The 9,314-nt window shown below is 47.2% G+C and overlaps 1 protein-coding gene across 1 annotated transcript; it reads right to left on the bottom strand.

Moving 5' to 3' along the window:
* Nucleotides 1-2,236: 2,236 nt before the first annotated feature.
* On the bottom strand, nt 2,237-8,436 carry Gjb2 (gap junction protein beta 2). Its single transcript, XM_008824344.3, has 2 exons — nt 8,256-8,436; nt 2,237-4,209 (listed from the first exon to the last, which is right to left on the bottom strand). Exon 2 carries the CDS (start codon nt 4,185-4,187, stop codon nt 3,507-3,509), a length of 681 nt encoding a protein of 226 aa, XP_008822566.1. The 5' UTR covers nt 4,188-4,209; nt 8,256-8,436; the 3' UTR covers nt 2,237-3,506.
* Between the last annotated feature and the right edge of the window lie 878 nt (nt 8,437-9,314).

Genomic DNA, 9,314 nt, shown 5'->3' with positions numbered 1-9,314 from the left:
CTAGTTCCGAGGCCTTGGCTCTCTTGAGTTGCAGCTGTCTCCTGTCCTTACTCTGCTGCTGTATTTGCACTCAGCCATTCTTCTCTGGCTGATGTGGTTGGCCTCTGAGGTCACTGTGTTGTGCTTATTTCACACTCTGTGTCAACATGTATTTTCTCAAGCTTCCAGTTGACTTAGCTTTGCTGGAGGCATTCCTATCTAAAATGTTATTCACCATTCTGCTTGGGGTCTATAGAGTAGAAACAGATGACAGTGACATCCTACTGTCCTAAAGGGTGAGTAAATTATATAAATTTCCCCATTTGGTTTCCTCAGGCTCGAGGAGTATTTAGAAAGCCCATTTTAAGATGAGGAAACTGAGGCCAGGGTAAGCAAGGAGACTTTCAGCACTTATAAGCTGCTCCCCGGTGAGTCACTGGGTCAGAAACAGCCTAGGCTTGGGGAACTAATGAAACACTCTATTGTTCCTGTGAGTGAATCCAATCCACTCAGAGTAGTAGTGGCCTGTCTTTCCACAGGTGACATCTGTTTGACACGGTGTTTCCTTTGTCAGTAAATGCCATGCAGGTTGGATGGCCTCACCTGTAACCCCCAGAGCTCACTTGCACTGAGGACTTCTCATCAGACACATTGGCAATGGACAGTTCAGCATGATCATGTTCAGAAGTCAAGCTTTAATTTTCAAGCTTGTGGCCAGACATCTCTGTCAATTTTATGAAGTGGCTGTTGGTGGTTTGTAATTATTTGGGTCCTGCCTTTTAATACCTTGAGAGTGATAATCTTCACAATGTGTGGGAGGAAAACTAGCTATTTAAAAAGCTGTGAGTTCTTTTAACAGGCTATGTGCAGGGCACCCTGGAAGGTGGGAGGGATTGTTCACTTCTATTACCTGAGTAGAAGTGGGCTGAGTTTTATCCTTTATGCTACTTAGTGTATGACCCTCCATAAAAATAGTCATTATCATTGATGTTTAAAATGCTTTGGCAACCTCTGATGGGCAGCTTGTGCCTTGAATGACAGAAGTATTGGTGCCATTCTGGGGGAGCCAAGTGCAGGCAGTTACTGACCTGGCTGGCAGGTTATGTATGTCCCATGAGGATAGATACTAGAGAGTATAAATCAGTCTCATGAGCCACATTCTTCTAGACACAATGAAAATCTCACAGGAAAAACACCACGGAGGACTGTTCTGTCTCAGTCTTCACCACAGAAGACTTTTTAATTTTTTTGGGGGGGGGTCTTTTTGAGACAGGGTCTCCCTGTAGTCCCAGCCATCCTGGAACTCACTATGTAGACCAGGCTGGCCTTGAACTCACAGAGATCTGCCTGCCTCTGCCTTCCAAGTGCTGTGATTAAAGGCGTGTGCCATCACACCTGGCTCGGACTTTTTAATTTTTAAGTTAGAAGAATTTCATTTATTTATTTAGATACTGGTGCTCAAACCCAGAGGCTTATACATGCTAGGAAACATTTTATCTCTACCCTATTCCCCTAGCCTAAGAACATCTTAAAATGTCAGTTCCTGTGATTCTACTAGAAGTCACACTGATCCTGTCACCCTGGCTTAGCATCCTGCAAATTGTGTTGTAATCCTCACACTTTAGTTTTTAGGATGGGGCTCATCAAATCCTCTTGGAGGTCAGGACTGGAGTGATGACTCAGTGGTTAAGAGGACTGGTTGCTCTTCCAGAGAGGGCAAGTTTGGTTTTCAGCACCTACACTGCAGCTATTAACTGTTGGTAGGTCCAGTTCCAGGGGATCTGATACCCTCTTCTGGCCTCTGTGGGTGCTGCATGGCACAGGTGCATTTATATACATATACGCATAAAATAAAACAAAAAAATTAAAACTTTTAGAGGTGGTATGGATTTGGGCAGCAATTATCTCCCCTTCCCATCATCTTTTCTAGTCACAGAGGCTTTTCTGTAACTGGGGTATACAGAAGAATCCAGAACAGTGGGCACATACTCATGGGGTGTTGCAAAATATAGACAATGAGTATATGCATGCAAAATCACTATTTATGAAATACAATTAGCTATTCTATTGAAACTGTATTTAATTCTAAAGAACTAGTATACAAATAATTATTTTAATATTTTAAATGACATTTGAAATTTTACAAAATTATTTTAGTGACAAGCATGAAATTATAACTCTTATTTACTGTTACAAAATGGCTTCTTAAAGCCATTCTTGGCAGTAGGAATGTGTCCCCTTACTGGTGTTGTTGAGTACCATTTTGTGGAAACCATACCAAACATACTGCAGTGTTGGGGTTCAGCTTGTCCTAGCACAGTTACATATGGACCTAAACTCTAGTTTCTACTTTTTCCAAATATCTATCAGTTCTGTTTCCAGTTAATAAATTGATGCTGAAGAGTTAAGAAAACAAACTTTCAAAGTAGAAAAACTCATTTTTAATCAGCAGAATTTAGAATCTACAACTTCCATTGGTTCTTTGAAAACAGTTAATCCCCTGCCCCCGACCCTCACCCCATTTTGTGTCTGCACCATTAAATTGTACTGTGGCAGTGAATTTCCCAAGCGGCCTCTTGAAGTCAGTGTGCCTTTGAATGCTGGTTGCCACATCCCACAGTGACAGAGGAGGCAAATGTTGGGAGGGAGAGAGGGCAGTTGGTGGGACATCCAGTCTGTCTTTTAGGCAAATTACACTTGAATATTTGAATTGAGGCCTTTTGTTCTCATAAGGTATCATGAAAAACTTCCAGTTTGTCTTGTTTGAGACAGGTTGTGATATTGTTGCATACAACACACAGTGATTATTCATATATATATATGGCAAATGACCTCTCAGTCACACTGTGGATTTCCTATAATCAAAGGCCATCTTTTCAAAGACCTTGTGTGATCTAGTTACATACCATGTATACACCGCAACTGAACCTTTGAAATAGGGGGAAGGTATAATGGTTTTTAGAATATCTTTAGAACAAAATAACCTATTTTATATTAAGGCTTTTCATTGGAAAAAAGTACATAGAGCTTGAAGCATTAAGTAGCTTTGTCCATTGTTACAGATTAAATCTACCAAAGCAAAAACAGAATAGTGATTCTTTACCTTTAAATGGGAGAAGCTTAGGGACGGGCACCCAAAGGGAGGCACAGAGAACTTTCTTAGCACCCTCCTCAAGACCTGGGGCCATCTCTCCAGTCCTCAGAGAAAGAGAAACAATTGCTGAGCTCCTTTGTTTAAAGGATGATTGTGTTCTACCAGAGTAGCCTCTACCAGCACAGGATCTCACTGGAACTAACTTTAGTAAGGATTAATACAGGCATAGAATTAGGCCTTTGTTTTGGAGCTTTGGGGGAGGAGAGCCCCATGGAGGCATCTGGAGTCTTACTTGAGGCCTACAGGGACTTCAAATGGTGGCGTTTAAGATGGGAATATTTGTCTTGGGAAATGCTGGTGGCTGTGCTTTACCACTAAGCATAGGTTGGTCCATCCTTTCATTCAATCTTTTATCTAGCAGCCCCACGACACATTACACTGGTCTTTTTGACTTTCCTGAACAATATCTCACAAACAGATAGCACAATTCTGTGATATTTAGCAGGATACAAATTCCAGACACAGAAATCATGAACACAGTAAAGACAGTTTTTTCTGTGGGCCTGGAAATGAAACAGTCCACTGTATTGGGACAAGGCCAGGCGTTGCATTTCACCAGACGCTGCATGAAGAAGCCATTGTACATGATGTAAAAGACATACATGAAGACAGCTTCAAAGATGACCCGGAAGAAGATGCTGGTTGTGTAGGTCCACCACAAGGACCCTTCAATACGGACCTTCTGGGTTTTGATCTCTTCGATGTCCTTAAATTCATTCTTTATCTCTCCCTTAATGAACTTCCTTTTTTTTTCATGTCTCCGGTAGGCCACGTGCATGGCTACCAGGAGTGCTGGCGTGGACACGAAGATCAGCTGTAGGGCCCAGAGCCGGATGTGAGAGATGGGGAAGTAGTGGTCGTAGCACACATTCTTGCATCCAGGCTGGAGAGTGTTGCAAACAAAATCAGCTTGCTCATCTCCCCACACCTCCTTTGCAGCTACCACAAGGATCATGATGCGGAAGATGAACAGGACGGTGAGCCAGATTTTCCCAATGCTGGTGGAGTGTTTGTTGACACCCCCCAGGATACTCTGCAATGTGCCCCAATCCATCTCTTTTTCTGGGTGGTTGGCACTAGAAAAGACAAATGAACATAACACAGGAATCATTGGGCTGGCCAGAATCTGGGTTAAATCTCTGGTTCTGGATAAATACTCTTAACTCTCTTCCTGAGCAAACACCAGTGCTTACACAAACTTCTTTAGGATGGTGATAGTACAATTTACTTTGCCAGAGGAGTATGTGTGTAGCTCCCAAAACATCTTCAACATGTTTCTGTGTGTTCTTTAATAAATTTCTCTAAAAAGCTTATTCATCCAATCTTTAGCACATAATAAAAGTGTGGGTATGGGGCTGGAGAGATGGCTCAGTTGTTAAAGGCGTTTGCTGCTCTTCCAGAGGACTGGAGTTAAATTCCTATAACCATGTTAGGTGTCATAGCTACCTGTTATTCCAGCTCCAGGATATCTGATGCCTGCCTCTGGCCTCTGCTTTTGGCCTCCACCAGCACTGCACTTACATATACAAATCCACATACAGACACATGCATATACACGTAATTAAAAGCACTAAAATATTTAAAACATGGAGGAACTTGGGGACCAGTTTCTCTTTTTTTAAAGAGGGGTTCAGGGGTAAACCAAAGCAAAACACTTGTTAGCTTAAAGGCAAAAAGTGAGTCCTGGCCAAACCCAGTGAGCCCTCTAAGGATATACCTCACAAGTTCCTACCTCTACACTCTGTAGCACCAAGCTTTGGACTGTCTAAAGAGGACAGACAAGCTTGGGTCAGCCTTAACTTAAAGGCACAGAGGTCAAATTCAGATGATGTAATTTGTGGAAATTTCACCTGATCTCATCTTGTTTCCCTGCAGTGGCTGCTTAAAAAAATTAATTAATTTTCAAAGGCTTGGGAGCAGGGGTGAAATAGTTATTACTAATAGTTATTTTACATTTGAGATTCCTCAGTTTAACTTTTCACCACATGCCTTGCTTCCCTCTTCTATATGAAAGTGCAGGGTAGGAATGAACAGTCGTTCCAGTGAGAAAAGCCACCTACATGTAAGTTCATAGCTGCATTGTCATGTTGGGACTGTTTGATTAGTACTCAGTATCTGTTTTGATAAGGGTTCTAAGTGAGCTTTGTTACTGTGGACTATGATTTTAACTTAGAAGTGATTCTAAAATAAACATATTGTGAAAAATGACAGGAAATTTAGCTCAGGGGTTCCCCAGTTACTGGTCCAATCTGCCATCAGTTCAGAAGCAAAGCTGCCTTGGGTTGACACAGTGCTTATTGACTGTGTGCCTTGGCTGATTGTCGATGAGCTGGTGGCCTTGTATTACATCCCAAGGTAGGAACTGTCCTCACTGATTCATAGCTACACCCCATCTGTCACAATCAACCCCTCTTTGGAATGAGATCTCACCCTCCCCACCATCCTGGTGAGTCACCTGCTTTCTACCCCTTCCAAGCTGTAATGAACCCTTCTGCTCTTACTTAAATGCATCCTTCCCTCTTGTTGTAGGCAAGTTTCATCCTGCTTCTCAATGGACTAAGAACAGGCTCAGGGTGATGTCCTTTATTACCCATTGTGGCTGCTGTGGAACACCAAGGTCTTGGTGGAACCCACTCAGTGATGCCTTGGTCAGAGGAAACAGAGCCATGGGTGTGGAAGCTAAGTCAGGCTGAAATACACTGGTGAAACATTCAGCCCTATTCAACTTGAAAGGTAGAAACACCTCGGGAAGAAACAGTGGTTTAGCAGGTTCAGCCCTGACCCATTTATATCCAGACTGTTGGGAGGCCCTTAGGGGAGCCGGTTGTCTTTTGAAAGATCCCACAGCTCAATTTAGTTTTGCCCCCAACAGCAAGACTATTGAAAGCAATAGTGTTTGGAGTTTAAAAAAACCACCTGATGGCGTTAGACCTCTGCTCTCTGATCACGTTCAGTAAGTGAAGATCAGGACATTTACTGAAATAAACATCCAAATAGACCTGACCAAAAATAGAGTTCAAGGGCAAGTGGGTCATGTCTCCATAGTATCCACAGACCACCAATTACTATCAAGTGAGAAAAGTACAATTCCAAGAAAACTCATCAGTTGCTTTTTTGTTTGTTTTTTTGAGACAGGGTCTCCCTATGGCCCCAGCTTGCCTGGAACTCACTATGTAGACCAGGCTGGCCTTGAACTCACAGAGATCCGCCTACCTCTGCAAGTGCTAATTAAAGGCGTGCGCCACCATGCCTGGCACTAAAATTACTTTTAATTCTAAAATATTAATTAATTTTGAGTTGGGGGTCTTGTTATATTACCCAGATTGACTTCTAACTCCTGGACTCAAGAGATTGGCAAGCAGCTAGGGTTAGCCTAGCATGGTGGTGCACATCTATAATCCCAGCACCCTAGAGGCTAAGTAAGGTAGGAGAATTGTGCTAATTAGAGGAAAGCCTGGGCTGCAACACAAGACCCTCTCTTAGAAAAACAGGAGCTGGGGGTGTTGGCCCATGCCTTTAATTCCAGCTCTTGGGAGGCAAAGGCAGGTGGATCTCTGTAAGACAGAGGCCAATCTGGTCTACCAAGCAAGTTCCAAAAGTTCCAAGCCAGCTGGGACTATAAAGAGAGAGACTGTCTCAAAAAAAAAGGGGGGGGGGACTGGTATGCTGAGATGGCTCAGTAGGAAAAGGAGCTTGCCTCCAAGTCTGAGGAATCTGAGCTGTGTTCCAAGAACCCATGGGGTGCTCAGTCTCCAGAACCCATAGGATGAAAGGAGAGATCCCATTCCAGCAAGTGGTCCTCTGAGCCTTACATACAATGTGGTATTCGGGTGGGTGCCAGTGCACACACAAAACAAGAAAAATTTAAAAAAGAAAAACAAACAAGCAAACAAAACACCCACCCAAAGAGAACAAAGTAACTGGGTCTTAGATGTGGAGTAGCACATCTGATTGCACCCACTTGTCCAAATAGCCCTTCCAAGAGGAGTCAGGTTAAAATGTGACCTCCCAAGGGTCTAGGAGTACTGAACAATCAAGGTGAAATTGTCAATATTCAACTGTGGTTAAGAACTGTTCTCCGGGCTTTCTGACCAGGGAGGTCACATGCAGGTCCCTACCTGGCCTGGGCCACCTTCTGGTCGCTTGGAGCGCTGCCAGAGCAAGAGCTGAGAAGCTGGTTTAGTTCTCTATGGAAGGCACTGGTGAATCCCAGCTCCCGAAAAGGAGAAGGGGGTGCTATGGGGCCCTTATCTGCCCACTTTTCAGGGGCCGGTGGTCCACCTTCAGATGCTGTCCTCAACTCGATTTCCACCCTTCTCACAAGTGCCTGCAATTGTGACTAACTTAGCACCATAGTTTCCAAGGGCCTTAAAAGTAAAAAGGGGCCATGGCTGCGCCAGGCTACTCGAATCCTGGATAAATAAATGGTCCTAGAGCCCAGCTCTTAGAGACCTGGAAAATTCAGTAGCATTGACGGGCTGACGCAAGAGTCCCAAAGGACACATTTCTCCGCAGCACACCATCTGTGAGCCAGTGTCTAGGAGCTTTCTTTCTAGCCCTTTGCGTAAATGCAAACCCTCAAAAAGTATTTAAGAAAATGAAAAGCAATCAAAATCTCCGCTCAGGCGTAGGCTGGGGTCTCCCAGCTCCCGGGAGCGACCGTGGAGGCGCGTTCTGGGCGGTCGCCCGCGCCACCCCAGTGCTCTGCGCGCAGAGGTAAAGGTCCGCTCCCTGCTAAGCAAATGAAACCTGTAAGCTTTCGGTTAATTTAAAACTTTTCTTGGCGGCAAATAGATCCACTCGGAGGCCCCGGGACAAATCCAGCGAAGGAACCCCGGCGACACGTCGCAGTCGCGCAGGGGAACTGTCCTGGTCCCCGCGTCCCGCCCCGCGCGTCCCTGTGAGCGCAGCGGGTACAGCCGCTTCATGTCCCGAGCTAGCTAGACGCTCCCTGCGGAAGCTTGCCTGGGGCCTGCGCTGGGTGACCGCGGCCCGGGTCCACCTCCCTCCCGGGGGCGGGGAGGGGGCCCCTCGGCCCCGGGTTTAGCGTCCCGCCCGGGGACGTCGTGGGCGGGCGCGGGGCACACGGTGGCGACCTGGGCATGGGAACCCGCGTTCGTACCTGTGTTCCGAGTGGGAGGCGGCGAGGAGCTGCTGCCGTGGGTCCTGGGCTGCTCTCGGGTGGGTCCCGGTGCTCTTCTGCTGCTCCTGGCTGGAGCCGCGCTCGCAGCAGGCAGGAGCGCCGCCGCTGGGCTGCGAGTCCCGAGAGCCGAGCGCGCCCGGCGCTGCGATCGTGAACACCTGTCGGCGTTGGTGCCTTTTAACCGCACCCCTCTCCCCGCCTCCCTCACCCCCGAGCAATTGAGAAAGTTAAGGAGGAGGCGGCTTCGCGCCGCCCCGCCGCCCCCAGCGCTGCGGGCGGGGCTCTTCCAGCCTCCCGGCACCCAGAGCCGCGGGCTCTTCCCGATCGCTGCGCGCCCCCAGCTCTTCCGGAGCCGGGAGATCCTCCTGATCCCTGGCCCCCACCCTCGCCCCCGGCTCCCCCAAAGTCCGGTCCGGTGCGTGGCCGGGCGGAGCCTGCCGGCTGAGTGTCCAGACCCTGAACGCGAGGCTCCAGGTCCCCGCTCCCCGGAGTATGGGGGGAATCGGTGGCGTTGAGAGAGTTGATAATGTTATTTCTGCTCTTAATAGGGGAAGTGTACTATTGCATTGAAGCTCTGCTTTATTCTTTTTTCTTATTAGAAAAGTAGGCGTTCCGACCACCTGAAACTTTCTGTGCAGGCCCGCAGGTTGCAGAGGCACGCGAAGGGACCCGCAGCGCAAAGAGCTGGGCTTCTGGAATTTGGGCTCAAGGCGGACTAACAGGGGGCGCCTCAAGGGCTAGCCAGATCCCTGCTCTACCGCCCTGCATTCCCCATTTAATTTGATCACTTTGAACAGAGCGCCAAGAGCTAGGTGATGTGGCGGTGATTCGGTAGGGCTGGCCTGGGAGTGGGATCTCAGCCGGACGCTGGACGCTGACGCGCCTCAGTCTCTGCCTGGGCCCTGCTAGCTGTGTCCCCTTTCCACAACTGAGATCTTTGCAAGGTTAGTCATTTGGGGAAAGGGTGCTCAGAAAAGAAAGTGCACCAAGGGAGCCCGCCAACCGCATTCCTCCTGGAAGCCCTGGGCAGCACGTGCC

The sequence above is a fragment of the Nannospalax galili genome, unplaced genomic scaffold, assembly GCF_000622305.1.
Source record: "Nannospalax galili isolate Female #2095 unplaced genomic scaffold, S.galili_v1.0 scaffold388, whole genome shotgun sequence".
Lineage (NCBI taxonomy): Eukaryota > Metazoa > Chordata > Mammalia > Rodentia > Spalacidae > Nannospalax > Nannospalax galili.
The sequence above is the reverse complement of the archived record's forward strand: the minus strand, read 5'-3'. Positions and strand labels throughout refer to the sequence as shown.

Excerpts from the sequence above, each read along its gene's own strand:
- Gjb2 (XM_008824344.3), bottom strand. The coding sequence starts at position 4,187 with ATGGATTGGGGCACATTGCAGAGTATCCTGGGGGGTGTCAACAAACAC.